This window comes from Bufo gargarizans, chromosome 1 (genome assembly GCF_014858855.1).
Source record: "Bufo gargarizans isolate SCDJY-AF-19 chromosome 1, ASM1485885v1, whole genome shotgun sequence".
NCBI classification, from domain to species: domain Eukaryota; kingdom Metazoa; phylum Chordata; class Amphibia; order Anura; family Bufonidae; genus Bufo; species Bufo gargarizans.
The window spans coordinates 123881739-123898184 of record NC_058080.1 but is presented as its reverse complement, the minus strand read 5'-3'; the positions used below and the strand labels follow the sequence as shown (position 1 = coordinate 123898184).

The 16446-nt window shown below is 42.2% G+C and overlaps 1 protein-coding gene across 6 annotated transcripts in view; it reads left to right on the top strand.

The window, feature by feature from the left end:
- SORBS2 (sorbin and SH3 domain containing 2) overlaps positions 1-16446 on the top strand; it is a 280974-nt gene that overhangs the window by 256848 nt on the left and 7680 nt on the right. For all 6 annotated transcript variants that reach the window (XM_044297794.1, XM_044297802.1, XM_044297811.1 and 3 more), the window contains 3 exons: positions 1706-2527; positions 3654-3836; positions 14912-15019. In XM_044297794.1, coding sequence (XP_044153729.1) covers positions 1706-2527; positions 3654-3836; positions 14912-15019 — 1113 coding nt within the window. The remainder of the gene's footprint in view (positions 1-1705; positions 2528-3653; positions 3837-14911; positions 15020-16446) is intronic.

Genomic DNA, 16446 nt, shown 5'->3' with positions numbered 1-16446 from the left:
AACTGAAATCTATGTCAGCTACGAACTGGAGTCGATTTTGGTCAGGCACACGGGTAGCCGGAGGATGCATTTACCGTAATTTACAATGAGGCGCAGGTCCTATCAAGAGAAATAAGGACCATAGTTACTAGATTTCTGGAGATGAGTTGTTGATCCAGGGAGTTAATCTAATTGCCAGATTTGAGTTGAATTTGAGGAAATTTGGCTTCTACCTCATAAGGTTTTTACATTCCTCTGGATCACCTTTGTAGGATAACAGGCTAAACTGGATGGATATCTTTTTTCAGCCTTACAACTGTTACTACGTTATGATAGCATTCTTCTCTGTCACAGCAGAGATTTAAAAAAGAGGACTGGCGTAGTGATTGATCTGAACTAGGCAGAGGCCCCCTTCCTGCATGTCATTGACACAGCACATTTGATAAAGTTTACTATTAAGAAGAATTTTTTTCATAAACAGTATTTTTTGCTGATGGACAATACCTTTAAATGGGATACAGAAATATATGTATTATCTAGAGCATGCTGTTAATGCTGTATTCATTAATGAGACACCATGTCAACTAGTGAATAATCAGTATTGGGCTGGGGTTCCTTTGGCCCACCAGAGGAATATTCTCAATCGCAATCCCAATCAAATAAGTAGTGACAAGTGATTGGCTCTATTCTAGAGGCAGCCAAATATTATTATTTTTCTTCTGGATCTTTGGGGCCCATTACGGTATCAGAGCTTGGGCCCATTGGAGGATGCTCTAGTACTCTGGTGGTCCAGTCTGACCCTACGTGAATTGTTATAGCATTCCCAAAGGTATACTAACCCATACTTTCCATTCTTTAATGAGTTTTCTGAGAATAAGCAAAGCTCTTCATATTGCAATATAAACCTTATTACGTCAGTCCCCACTGCTCCTGTGTTTAGATTCACACATGATAACATGCTGCTCCTAATGACATCACATGACCACAGTGGCCAATCACTGCTTCCCACTGTGACGTTTTGGTCTCAGTGACGTAACAGCATCGCTTCTGAATCTAAACACAGGTGCAGCAGGAAGCACAGCACAATGTAAAGGGTACGTATATTAAAAATGTTTAGTTCTCAATTTGGGGGACCTTCGGGGGGTTCACTTTCTACAGTTGCTACAAGGACATCTGCTGTGAGCATAACAATCTTGTAGAATGAAAAGAACACAATAACTTTACAAATCTGCTATATATAATGGATTCATACACGAGGACATGATATTTAAAATGTGATGCGTTATTAAATGAACACATTGTGCATTGTTCTTGCTAGATAAGTAGCTATAATTGCTCATGTTCTACAATGATTGTCTGTTTGACACCTGCTCAATAAAAGTGACATATATTCCTCTGACTTTCAAGTTCTGCAGTTTAGTATTTGTAAAGAAGAAACCCATAGCTTACTTATGAGACTCACACTACTGCTTTGAATGGGATGACTCAGGCTTCTCTCTACGTTTGACATTTAGAACCTGGTCTCTCAGCAGATACCATTACACTTTTCCGCTAGCTACCCCTCACTCATTTAGTTTCATGTGCTATAGTTTTTGGCATGTGCACCTGCACAGCTACTTTGTCACCTTTAACATCCTTTCAATTACTTATTTTCTGTTATCGTTTTGCTACGGTATTTGTTTTATTTTGTTTTCTTTGATTCTTAACCTATCTTTTATTTCTAAAGTTACCTTCATCTAAGAGACTCCATACTCCACCCCTTACTCCCAGAGCAGACTCATCCTGTGCAGACTCTAGTAAGGGGCACTTAGAAACTGTCACTAGTGAATGGTTGTCATTGACTGTTGGCTTTTCACCACCAACCACACCTATACCAACTCCTCCACCTTTTCCTGACCACGTTCTTCCTATTCTAGAGAAGCCTACCTCCTTGCCATTAACTGTTTTACAGCCTGAACAGTTGTTCTCAAGAGATATAGCTTCCCGAATTAAGGATGGTCATTTTGTTCCTATTACGTCACCAAAGACCCTTTCAGGTTGTCATCATCTAACCATACCTTCGCCAATTCCTGACACAACACTTTCCTCTCCTATAATTCAGCAGCTTGAGATCCCTTCTATGCCTGCAGCTAATATTGATAGCAGTCTGACTGAACAACAGAGAACATACTTGGACCAGACCCAGTTAAAAGGACAAATAAGTATCAAACAAGCCACAGAAAATTGTTCCGATTATATTAATATACCTGAGACTCCTGGAAATGAACTGACTCTCTCAAAGTGTGCACCAGGGCCATCATCATCAATTAGCCCAACTCCTGCCGATGAACAGGAAGAAGAGATTTGTCAAGAACTAATGTCCATCATTCAAGGAGTTGAGCTGGAATGTCAGGAGTCAGGGTTTTCTAGGTGTGAACCTCAAACAGAACAACATCCAAGACTCTACATCGAGGAAGATGGTGAAAGTAAAACCTTACAACAACCAGTAGAAAACGTAGTGCAACCTATAGTATATCTTGAAGAATGTTCGCCCAGTATCAATGCAGAGGTATTCAGTTGCTAAGATCAAGCTACTGCATGTTGTCTTGTGCATTTGCTTATCAGTGTCTTGTTATATCATTTCAGTCTAGTCTGCAGGCAAAAACAGCTATAGTAAACCCTGTGATATATTCAACTGCGCAAGTCACATCTTTAGGGTACTTTCACACTAGTGTTTTTCTTTTCCGGCACTGAGTTCCGTCATAGGGGCTCAATACTGGAAAAGAACTGATCTGTTTTATCCCCATGCATTCTGAATAGAGTAAAAATCCGCTCAGGATGCATCAGGAGGTCTTCAGTTCAGTCACTGAACGGCGTTGGTTGCCGGAATTACTGATCCGGCATTAATTTACATTGAAATGTATTAGTGCCAGATCCGGCATTAAAAATACCACAATGCCGGATCCGAAAAAAATATATAATGAATCCGTTTCTCCGGATGACATCCGGAGAAACGGATATGTTCTTGCAATGCATTTGTAAGACGGATCCGCATCCGTCTACAAATACTGTCCGTTTTCATGCAGATTGCTGGATCCGGCAGGCAGTTCTGGCGACGGAACTGCTTGCCGGATCACTGCCGCAAGGGTGAAAGTAGCCTTAGAGATAAATTAAAACATAGATTTTGTAATGCCATAATTTTTATGCAAATGTTTCAACAGATGTGAGCTAACTGAGTAGTGTCACCAGTTACAAAAAGTATCTACGGTATATCTAGTCTGAGACCCTTGGATGTAAATGAATCAAAATTTTTGTAATATACTTGTGACTGTACAAGTCTATATCAGATGAGCTACTGGTAATCTAATAGCTATTCAGTCATACTGGTGTAAATGTGCATCTCACACAGTTTGTGGCCTTCCACTTGAATTGCTTTGTAGCCCAACCCACATGAGCTGCTTCCATGTGTTACATGTTTTATATTTTATCCTAATGCATGATTGTTTTTATTCACCACGTTTTTGACAGTTTTCTCTTTCTGACTCCACAACTGTATGTTGTTAGGGTTGTTCTGTAGCAGACTCACTGAATGACTAAATATGAGGACTATGATGCTGAACGAAACGTATTTACAGAAATAGATGGGATACTTCTATGACTTGATTTTGCAATTTATTCTTTTCTAAATATTTAAGAACTCCTCCATTTCTTCTGGAAAGCAAAGGCTTCCTGCACATTCTCCTCCCCACATGTCTTCTAGTCTTCCTTTTCATGATGACCGTGTATCTCCACCTTCATCCTGTCAGTCCACTGTATCACACTCCTCTGCGCTAACAAAATTCACATCCAGGCAGCTGACACAATCTCCGCGGTTAAAGGTAACACCAACCTGCATGCGGTTGTCACTTGTTTTCTATCTTTTACTAAAGCAGTTTACGGTGTTATTACTTACAAAAGGCGTGTGAACATTTGGTTTTGGGGGTTAAGTGTGGAAATACTAACTACCAATTAAAACAAAATCTTTACGCGCATTTTATTCCTTGTGCTTGTTTCAATGTGAGGTTACATAGTATTGTACTTTGTAAGGCCCCATGCACACGGCCGTGTGCGGGCCGTGGAACCGCGGCCTGGATCCCTCCTGAGAGCAGGAGCGCACGGCGTCACTGGTTGCTATGACGCCGTGCGCTCCCTGCTGCCGGCACAGTACAGTAATACACTGGTATAGATCATACCAGTGTATTACTGTATTGCGGCGGCAGCAGGGAGCGCACGGCCTCATAGCAACCAGTGACGCCGTGCGCTCCTGCTCTCAGGAGGGATCCAGGCCGCGGTTCCACGGCCGTGTGCATGGGGCCTAGGGCTGAGAAAAAACATGCGTCCATCTCATTCAGTCTATTATACTGCAAAGCTGATACAGAAGAAGGCAATAAACCCTAATGAGGTACAAGCCAATTTTCCTCATCTTGTGGAAAAATTGGCTTCTACCTACTGCAAATCTGGCAATCAGAAGAACTCCCTGGATCAACAAACCTTCTTCAGAAATCTAATAATTAAAACTATTAGGCCCCTTTCACACGGGCGTTGCGGATTGGGGCCAGTTGCGTTCAGGGAAAATGGTGCAATTTTGACACCAAAACAAGTCAGTTTTCACTGCAATTCCATTCCATGTTTGCGTTTTTTCCGCGTGGGTGCAAAACATTGTATTGCGTTTTGCACGCGCGCGAGAAAAATCGGCATGTTTAGTACTTGAACCTGGACTTCTTCACAGAAGTTCTGGTTTGGGTTAAGTGTTGTGTAGATTTTATTATTTTCCCTTATAACATGGTTATAAAGGAAAATATTAGCATTCTTAATACAGAATGCATAGTACAATAGGGCTGGAGGGGTTAAAAAAAATGTAAAAAAATTGAACTCACCTTAATCCACTTGATCGCGCAGCCCGGCTTCTCTTCTGTCTTCTTCTTTGAGGAATAGGACCTTTAATGACGTCACTGTGCTCATCACATGGTCCCTCACATGATCTTTTACCATGGTGATGGATCATGTGACGGACCATGTGATGAGTGCGGTGACGTCATCAAAGGTCCTTTTCCTGTGCACAACAAAGAAGAAAACAGAAGAGAAGCCGGGCTGCGCGATCAAGTGGATTAAGGTGAGTTATATTATTTTTTATTTTTTTTAACCCCTCCAGCCCTATTGTACTATGCATTCTGTATTAAGAATGCTAATATTTTCCTTTATAACCATGTTATAAGTTAAAATAATAAAATCTACACAACACTTAACCCAAACCAGAACTTCTGTGAAGAAGTCCAGGTTTGAGTACTAAACATGCCGATTTTTCTCGCGCACGTGCAAAACGCAATACAATGTTTTGCACCCGCGCAGAAAAACGTAAACATGGAACGCAATTGCAGTGAAAACTGACTTGTTTTGGTGTCAAAAACGCACCATTTCCCATCCCGATCGTCTCCTAGCAACTGTGCGTCAAAATCGCACTGCATGCGCACTTGCTTGTGCGGATGCTTGCGATTTTCACGCAGCCCCATTCACTTCTGTGGGGCCTGCGTTGCGTTAAAAAAGGCAGAATATAGAACATGTTGCGATTTTCATGCAACGCACAAGTGATGCGTGAAAATCACCGCTCATGTGAACATAGAAATGAATGGGTCCGGATTCAGTGCGGGTGTAATGCGTTCACCTCACGCATTGCACCTGCGTGGAAAACTTGCTCATGTGAAAGGGGCCTTACTCTCCAGAAATACATCCAGGCCACTTTTGAATTCTTGTAGTGAGTTCACTATCACCACCTCCTCAGGCAGAGAGCTCCATAGTCTCACTGCTCTGACGGTAAAGAACCCAATTCTATATTAGTGTAAAAACCTTCTTTATTCTAGATGTAGAATTGTTACCATTACAGTCCCGAGTATAAATAGATCATGGGAGACCTCTGTACTGACCTTTTATATACTTAAACATAGTTATTAGATCTCCCCTCAACTGTCTTTTTTTCTAAACTAAACCTAATATTGATAGTCTTTTTGGGTACTACAGTACACCCATGAAAGACTTTAGCTGCTCATCTTTGAATCCACTCAAGCTTCCTTATGTCTTTCTTGTGGACAGGCACCCAGAATTGTACACAATACTCTATGTATGGTCTGACTAGTGAAATATGTAGTGGTAGAACTATGTTCTTATCTCATCTATGCCCCTTTTGATGTAGAACATGATCTTATTAGACATAGCAACAGCTACCTGACACTTGGTTTTCTACAGTTAAGGGTAGGTTTACATCTGCGTTCAGTAACTTCGGTAGTCTATTCCATCAGAGGTGCAGACTGCCGGATCTCACGTATCCGACATGGTCAGATCCATTGCTGGATCTCTCTTCACTATAATAGGTCCGGCAGGGAATCGGCGGGTTTCCAACATAAATGCCAGCAACCTTTAATATAGTGCCAACATATTCCCCCTCCCTGAGAACATACACAGCCAAGTTGGACATGTAGTGTATGGGGTGGGAGGAAAGAATATCTAAGACGTATGACCACCTTTACTATTCATTCCTATTGGTTTCTGCAAAACATCTTAAATCCTTCCCGTACCGTACATGCATGGCACTGCGGTGGTGCAGGCTCAGGAGCTGTGCAACTACCATCACTTGCAGATGCCAGCTGTATTATATACTGTGGTCACAGCTGGGATTAGAGTTAACTCTAATACTAGCAGTTTAACTCCTCAGATGCTGCAGTCAATGCTGATTAACTGAAATTACTATAACAGAAATAATACACTGGAATATTCTGGTATATTATATGAGGGATCAGATAATCACATGTTTAAAGTAAAAAAAAATCTGAAGATCACCTCTTTCAGCAACCAACACATTTATTTGCATGTGCTATTTACATGTTCTTTATTCCACCTCCAAAAAATGCAAGAAAGCTATCAAAAAAATTGCCACTTCTAGAAGTACCAAGCTAGGCTGCGTCCATAATGAGTTAAAGAGGTTCACGGAATAGGTAAGAAATATCCCCGAATACCCTTTCTGAATGTAGAGGTATTGAGTATGTTGGTCCACTGCTCCAATAAATTATATGGGACTGTCTATGTCAACCCCAAAGAAGTGAATGGAGTGGTGGACTGACAAGCGCACTACCACTCTATATAGCAAAAAACTCAGGGGACCCCCTGTCTCAGGATCACGGGAGGTCCCAGCAACCACTCAGTAATATGACATGATTTAGCTTTTTTCTCAATAAATGAAGTTTAAAATTAAAGCCCAATAAATAAAGCGTAGCCTTATGTGATATGTCTCCTTTAAATGAATTTAACTAAAATATTACCAGTCCTCGTCTTTTATGTTCTTTAAAGGGGTTGTCCAGGGTCAGAGCTGAACCTGGACAGCCCTCCATTTTCTCCCCCGGCAGCCCCCCCTGACATGAGCATCGGAGCAGTTCATGCTCCGATGCTCTCCTTTGCCCTGCGCTAAATTGCACAGGGCAAAGGCATTTTTCAGAGTTCCGGTGACGTACCGGGGCTCTCCATGGGGCTGACAGGAACCCTGGTGACGTCACCGGCACTGATGGGCGGGATTTGGCTCTGCCCTAGCCAGTAAAACGGCTAGGGCAGAGCTAAAGCCCGCCCCTCAGAGCCGGTGACGTCACCGAACACACTGCCGGGCGGAAGTTACCTCCCGGCAGTGTGTTATTGAAAACAAAAGAGCCCGTGCCCTGCGCGATCTAGCGCAGGGCACGGTAGCGCATCGGAGCATGAGATGCTCCGATGCTAGGCTCGGGGGGCTGCCGGGGTGAAAATAAGGGTATGTCCGAGTTCAGCTCTGAACCCGGACAACCCCTTTAAGGCTACTTTCACACTAGCGTTTTGGTTCTCCGTTTGTGAGATCCGTTCAGGGCTCTCACAAGCGTCCAAAACGGATCAGTTTTGCCCTAATACATTCTGAATGGAAAAGGATCCGCTCAAAATGCATCAGATTGCCTCTGTTCCGTCCCCATTCTGCTCTGGAGGCGGACACCAAAACGCTGCCTGCAGCTCTTTTGCTGTCCACTTGATGAAACTGAGCCAAACAGATCCGTCCTGGCACTCAATGTAAGTCAATGGGGACGGATCAATTTTCTCTGACACAATCTGGCACAATAGAAAACTGATCCGTCTCCCATTGACTTTCAATAGAGTTAATGACAGATCTGTCATGGCTATGTTACAGATAATACAAACGGATCCGTTCATAACGGATGCATGCGGTTGTATTATTGTAACGGATCCATTTCTGCACATCCATGACGGATCCGCCTAAAACGCAAGTGTGAAAGTAGCCTAAGGCAGAACGCTGCTTTCAGCTGTTGCAGAATTTGCATCAGTAGCTACAAATAAACCAGTCATCCCACATTCAACTGGAGGTAGCTGTTTTGCATTTCGGTAACAGATTATCTTCGGACATTTTATAATTCCTTTTTGACCAATATGTAGTATCTAGCCCTGGCTTTTTTGTCTCAAAATAAAATGGTGACAAAAATGTGGGAAATCTAATGTAAATGAAGATACATTTTGTCTCAGCTGTTGCCCATGCCTCTCTCCGACCCTTGCCATGTCCCCTTTTGGAAAAGTGTTGAGGGCAGCACAAAAAGAGGCACTTGCAACTTTTTGTTTAAAAAGTCACATTTAAAAAAATAACAAACACACAGCTTGCGACTTTTTAATGCCACTTTTCTGGCACAAGGGAGATGATAAATCTCCACCATAGTGCAAAACCACCCTAAGGGCTCATGCACACAAACATTGTTGGCCGATGCCTGTATTGTGGCCCGCAAACAGCAGGTCCTCAATATATGGTCACTGGCCATTTGTGCACCGCATCATATATGCGGATGCTTTCAATTGAATGGGTCTGCAATCCGGAAGGTGCAGTGCGGAATGAAGGCAGGAACCTACTTTTTTGCAGTGAGAACCACCGGATGCGGATCGCGGATACCATTCAAGTGAATGGATCCTGCATCTGCATACGGCGGCCCTGCGGTCAGTGCCCGTGCATTGAGGACAGCAATTTGTGGTCCGCAGCATGGGCAGCGGCCAACAGCGGCCATGTGTATGAGGCCTAAGCCTGAGTCCAACTTCAGACTTAACATTTTGGTAAATTTTTCTAGCAGAGTTTTTGTAAACTGCAAGTAATGCTCTTAACACAACAGATATAACCCTCCTGCTTTTGAAACTTTATTATAGTCAGAGGGAAAGTGATTTTTATTTCCTCAGGGGTTGTGACTGAGTAAAAGCAGAAAGTACTACTCTGCATCATTTCTAAAGTTACCCCTGTTATGTATGTAAGTTACCCCCAGTATCTTACACTAGTCTGTAAGTTCTGTTCAGCAGTGAAGTTTTCCTTTAAGTAAAACTAACTTATTACCCAATGTTGCATTCTTGAAAAATGTCACTTTACAGATTTAGCCATGGAACTTTAATTACTTGCAGGGAATTTCCATTAAAATTGCAATAAAACAGCCCATTAAAGACAGTGACATAATAACAAAAGCCTGTAGTTCAGTAACTAAGCATTAAGGTTACTAATAAAAACAATGACAGACAGTTATTGGAACAATGCGCTACAACCTTATTACATTGTCCTGATGCAAGCTTAACACATCTAATGGAAGACAGACGGCTATATAATTGGCGTATAGTGTTGAGCAGAGGCAAGGGTATGGGATTATTTAAAGGCTATAGCATAAAACCATTCTTTCTTCCATCCAGATGATAGATATGAAGTGCTGTGGCCTGCAGGAAGTCAGTAGAGAATTACCATTGTAGATGAGATGTTCCTCCATGCAGCCTCTTAAGTGGTTTCTAAAGCATGTAAACTAGCAATTACAGGGAGTGCAGAATTATTAGGCAAGTTGTATTTTTGAGGATTAATTTTATTATTGAACAACCATGTTCTCAATGAACCCAAAAAACTCATTAATATCAAAGCTGAATATTTTTTAGTTTGTTTTTAGTTTTAGCTATTTTAGGGGGCTATCTGTGTGTGCAGGTGACTATTACTGTGCATAATTATTAGGCAACTTAACAAAAAACAAATATATACCCATTTAAATTATTTATTTTTACCAGTGAAACCAATATAACATCTCAACATTCACAAATATACATTTCTGACATTCAAAAACAAAACAAAAACAAATCAGTGACCAATATATGCAAGGACATTACTTAGCAATAATACAATAGTAAAAGATTCATACTTACCTGGGAGCTGCGATGTCTGTGTCCGGCCGGGAGCTCCTCCTACTGGTAAGTGACAGGTCTGTGCGGCACATTGCTGTCACTTACCAGTAGGTGGAGCTCCCGGCCGGACACAGACATCGCAGCTCTCAGGTAAGTATGAATCTTTTACTATTGCACTATTGCTAAGTAACCATGGCAACCAGGGCTGCAGTAGCGTCCTGGTTGCCATGGTTACCGATCGGAGCCCCAGCGATTAAACTGGGACTCCGATCGGAACTCCGCTGCCACCAATGATCGGGGGGGGGGGAGATGGGAGGCCGCACACTGGCCACCAATGTTGTTAATGCTATAGAGGGAGGGGGGGCCGATGGGGGGCGCACACTGTGCCACCAACAAATTATTACAATAGAGGGAGGGGGGGGGCCGCACTGGCCACCAATGATATTCAAACTGGGGAGGGGTCTGCCCCCTGCTGCCTGGCAGCCCTGATCTCTTACAGGGGGATATGATAGTACAATTAACCCCTTCAGGTGCCGCACCTGAAGGGGTTAATTGTGCTGATCACGGCCCCCTGTAAGAGATCGGGTGCTGCCAGGCAGAAGGGGGCAGTCATGTACACAGTTTGTAGTGTATTCTAACTAGAAGCGTCCCCATCACCATGGGAACGCCTCTGTGTTAGAATATACTGTCGGATATGAGTTTTCACAAAGTGAAAACTTAGATCTGAAAAAGCTTTTATGCAGACGGATCTTTGGATCTGTCTGTATGAAAGTAACCTACGGCCACGGATCACGGACACGGATGCCAATCTTGTGTGCATCAGTGTTCTTTCACGGACCCATTGACTTGAATGGGTCCGTGAACCGTTGTCCGTCAAAAAAATAGGACAGGTCTTATTTTTTTGACGGACAGGATACACGGATCACGGTCTCGGCTGCAAAATGGTGCATTTTCAGATTTTTCAACGGACCCATTGAAAGTCAATGGGTCCGCGAAAAAAAACGGAAAACGGCACAACAGCCACGGATGCACACAACGGTCGTGTGCATGAGGCCTTATGCACAGAGCTGCACAATTACTTATCATCTACTGTACTACAGGAGAACAAAATGTTCAAAAACTAGAAGTATATAGAGGATTATTCCCACATGATGTAAGAATACGCATACAGTAGGTAGCCAGCATCTTCTAAACTTTAGTACAAAATGGGAGATATGGTTCGTCCTCAGGTTAGTGATAGTCCTTCCTGTTGCTACCTCCATGATGACATTTGCAAGTCTGTTTTCCATCCATCCAGGAGTGATAATTTTTTTGAAGACTTTGCAAAAAGTGGGTTGGAGGCAAGTCCTGCTGTCAGTATGGAAGCACCTGTCGTGCTGTTTCCTACTGGCTTAAAGTTTAGCCTGACAAATGGAAATGTGCCAAAATCATTTTATATTTTCTAATGTGTCTCACTGCAGGCACCTGTGCTGTATGAGAATAGATTCCCTTGGCTTTCCAGCCAGACATATTTGAACCTCTCAATGTCAGCAAACAAACAGAAAGGGCAGACTGATCCACTTACAGTCAGTAACTTTGTTGTAATATGCCCTGTATTTAAAACAAAGAATTACACCATGAAGAATGTATTTGAAGGTGTCAAGAGTTGCTGGCAGCCCACTCTCATGGTTTTATAAAGTACTTTGAGTTCTGTGGAGAGAGGATTTGCATATGCTGCCAACTTTCTATCTCTGGCATGAATGTGGAATTTGAGAAAAGCCTTTAAATTAGACTAAAATAATAACTAATAATTTACATAATTTAAATTCTGATATTAAAAACCATACTGACATGGTTCTCCTTTCATTGGTAATATTCCCTAATTGTAGTGGATTTTTCTTGAGCCCTAGATAGAAGGTGTCTCCTACATATAAATGTACTAGTTCTGGTATCACTATGTCCTGTGAGTCATTCTGCTGCTAAATGTCAGATCGTTTGGCTGCTTCACAAAATAACATGGTACTTTATGGGTATCAGCATTAAAAGCATGCTGACCCCTTAGCTGGTATTCACCACTACAGCAATAACAACTGACAAACCATGTTTATCTAGAGGCACGCGAAACACTTCTAGAAGTCTACTTCTAGAAGCTGTACATGGATGGCCAGCTTTATGTACATTCCTAATACAGTATGTATATATAGTGAAGACAACTAGCTGGGCATGATCATGTACACTTGATGTAGGACCACCTGCTTGCTCTGTAGTATCAAGTGGGTGGCATCAGACTGACTGAATATTGACTTCTGCAAACAGAAGAAATCAGTGTTTAAATATTTCTATTATTCTAAAGGTGGATTTACACAGGCAGATTATCAGGAATGATTGTTCCTGCAAACGCTCGTTCCCGAAATCTGTCCGTCTGGAGGTGCAGCAGATCATCCAATGAAGGAGCAAAATGCTTATTAATCCTTTGATCCTGTCGAGATGAGCAATGTTTTGAAAAATTCCATTCAACAACTTCGCCAAAGTTCTCCAAGAAATGTGATTATTTCCAAATTAATTAGTCACAAATCAGGTATAAATCAGTTATACCCAGGCCACTCTGACTTAGGATACGGCCACACGGAGCCAATTAGCTCGCAGATCCTTTCATTTAATAAAAAGACCATATTGTATAGTTGGTCTTCATTGTTAATATCTACGCAGCAACTTTAATGCACCTTTAAACAGGGGCTGTTGGCTGGTTTGGTGGGGGGACAATATGCATATTTTTGCTGTTCTTGCCTGCAATCTCCTGCAGGTTATTAGAGACTGAATTCTAATCAGCTCTGGCATACCCACTTCTCCAACCCCAGTGCTCTCCTGCTCTACAGGTGGGAGCCCTTCTTCTGCTATCTGCTTTTCCTCCTTTTCCACATCATCTCATATCGATGAGAATATATCATCAGGAACATCCAGCTGCTCCTCTCTCTGTGTCTTGATGACTTTTCTAGGACATGGAGATTTTGAAGGATGATGTGGAAGAAGTAAAGCCAGCAAAAGATGAGGATGGTCATCATTAAGACCTGGCCCCCCTAAGGGGTGCAGACTAGATGGTATAGGTTGGCACGCTTGCAGTGGACTAATAAAGGCTTCCATCTTATTGGTATTGAATTATATATCTTAGTTTACGACTGATGTAGGTATAAGTAAATAAAACTGATGCAGCATAAGTCTCCCTGCACTCGCTGTCTCCAATATTCTTCTATTAATCATTTTCAGCAACACTGTCCATAGCGCATGAGCGCTTGACACGTCTCTTCCTGTTCTCAGCTCACAGGACAATGGCAGAATATGGGTTTTATAGGGTTGTGACATCACAGGGGGTGGCTATCTTTGGATTGACTGGCTGCACAGCATTATGGGTGATTTGGCGTTCCCAGGCTTGTCTCCTCTACACTTAGTTTCGCTTTCTAATACATGCAGCCGCCTTTTTAGGAAAACTGATTAGTTACCATGAAGCACAAGGAAATTCCGATTTGTCAAGAATCAAAGTTTTCCTAAATTTCGGACCGAATTCCGCTTCACTCAACGCTAATCCTGTCGTTCATGCAGACACCTAAGTTATAATTTCTTGGAACCAGATTGTGCTCTCTAAACAACGATTTGCCCACAAACAATGCAGATGCATTAGGACGAGTAATTGAAATATCGATCCCTTGGCCTCAGTACAGTGGTGGTGACGCATCACTTCACCGCCACTTAACGAGCAGCCAACTGTCGGCAAGGAATACTTTGTTCTGTAATGCGCCTTTACAGAACCATAGTGGACACCCTCATAAACCCTACAGATAAGGCATAGGTTGGAAAGTTCTAAGTAGTGGAGGAAGGATCATCTAATTGAAAACTGCAACTGCAATTGAAGACCCTGAAATGTTCAAGAAATATTAAGGATACCTTGTAGCTTCAAAAAAAAATTATATTAGGACTCATTTACTAAAAATGTAGAGTGTTCTAAATTTACCAATACTTTTCCCTTAAAACAATGTAACATATACCTGAGAGTCTATCCTGGGGTAGATTCTTCTGTCACCAAAAGCAGGGAGAGCTTAGACTACTACTGTATTGAGAATTTCTGTCTCTTCAAATAAGTTATCCTATGACTAATGTAAAAAATTAAAATCAGACATCATATAGCACATGACAACCAGCTAGAACCAGACCTGTACCTCACATGGATCCAGAGATCTCTCCATTCATATTTCTGCTACATTTATATCAGGCTGACAGCTCAGGGGAGTGTCTTTTCTTCTGCAGCTAAGAGGGCGTGTCTCTCCTCTCCCTATCACAGCTCAAGGGGCAGTTGAAGGATGAAACTGAGCATGTGCGGCCTTCTCAGTGAGCAGGTCAAAGAAATAAAAAAAAAAAAAACAGCAGGTGGTGCTATACAGATACATTTTATTTGATAACTCAATGGCTGTGCTAAATAATTACATGCAATTACAAAAGTATTCAGATCAATGTGCTGGTTTAGGCCAGGAAATAACCCTTCCACAGAGAGCGGGTTTCCCGGAGTGAACATGCTCAACTAAAATTAGCCTTAGTTTAACCTCTTCCCATTACTTGCGTTTTCATGTGATGGTTGCATGTTAACAGCGGTGTGGTGCATTTTTGCATGGGATAAGTTTAATCAAGATTAAAAATGGTTTGTTGAATTTAGAAACTGATTTCCTGTCATATGATTTTTCAGACTATTTTTAAAAGTGATCTTGTAGTTGTTGGTAAGCCTCCTCGTAGTCCTGTGATGTCTAGAAAAGCCTGCAGTTCACCAGTGAAAAGCCCCAAATCCACCCAAAGGGTAGAGTAATTTGAATCCACTTTGCCAACTTTTTATCATGAAACTTGTCTATCATGAAGCTTCCTAGGATTAGAAAAAAGAAACAGTGCCTCACTTGTGCATAGGCTATGCCTTGTATTGCAGTTTTCCACTGTATGAGTTAATGGGGCAGAACCACAATACCAGACAGGTGTGGAAGGCCATTTTTTACTAATCCTGGACAAGCTTGTGTTTTCTCAAAGCCTAAACAATAACAGTGTAATTGTCACCAAAAAAACTGCTTTTTGATGATCCATTTTTCTATATTATATTAAGTGTGATGAGTGAGCCTGATTTTAAAACATTGTACATACATGCCAACATGTATGTATTTTAGCTCAAAATGTTCATAAATGTTAAAGATGCGTGTTACTTATGTGGTCATTGTGCTGTTACTCGATTGCATTTTATGTACAATTGTATTTTGTATTATGTTGTATAAGCTTGTGTGTCTGCAATAGAATTATATAAAGAAATCTCTGTGTCTCAGGAGCTCAGTCGTGCCCTCACCCCTCCTCCTCATTGTCATGTGTCTGGCTGTAAGACGCATGGTTGAAGCAGGAACCTCCCCACCTTAGAAGTAGGAAAAGATTGCTATGATTCGCCACCAGAAAAACCCCACTCCTGCATCCATTCACCCAGTTGGCAAGAATGTCTAAAATCCTACAGACTGCCTAACAAGTCGAAGAATGATTATCCCCTGTGTAGTGTACATTTCTAGGTTTAGTGCTCCTTTAACAGAGACAAAGTATACAGTAAAGGAAAGGTCTTCTCTGTTTAGGATATACTTTAGACTTAAAGTGGTATTCTCATCTTAATGATCACTGTTAAATCTGTTAATGATTTGACAGTGATCATTTTTCTAAATACATTTTATTACCTAATTCCCACCCTTTTTTTTTAGAAAATAAGTCCCCTCCTACCTGATGTTGTTTTTGGTCTCTCCTGGTTACGGCCACCTCTCCTGTCGGATTCCGCCGGGCCGCGCTTGCACAGAAGACTGAAGATTCTGTCCGGGCCGCTCAATGTCCTGAACGCGCACGCCGCTGCGCATGCGCCATGATGACTTCTTCCTGGCCAGTATAGTACAGAGCCGCGAACGCGCACACCGGCTCTGTACTATACAGGCCAGGATTAAGTCACCATGGCGCATGCGCGGCGGTGTGCGCATTCAGGACATTGCGCGGCCCAGCCGGGAAAAAAATCTTCAGTCTTCTGCGCAAGCGCGGCCCGGCCGGGAGAAGAATCCAGGAAGTGAACGTCACGCTCAAGAAAGGTAAGTATGAAAAGGGAAGATGAGAATACCCCTTTAAAGCAAACCAAACGTGCATGTGTATGGGGAAGCCGGAAGTGAGTCGAGAGAGAAAGCTTTACTTAGGAACCATAGACAATAGATTTCACTTTATGGC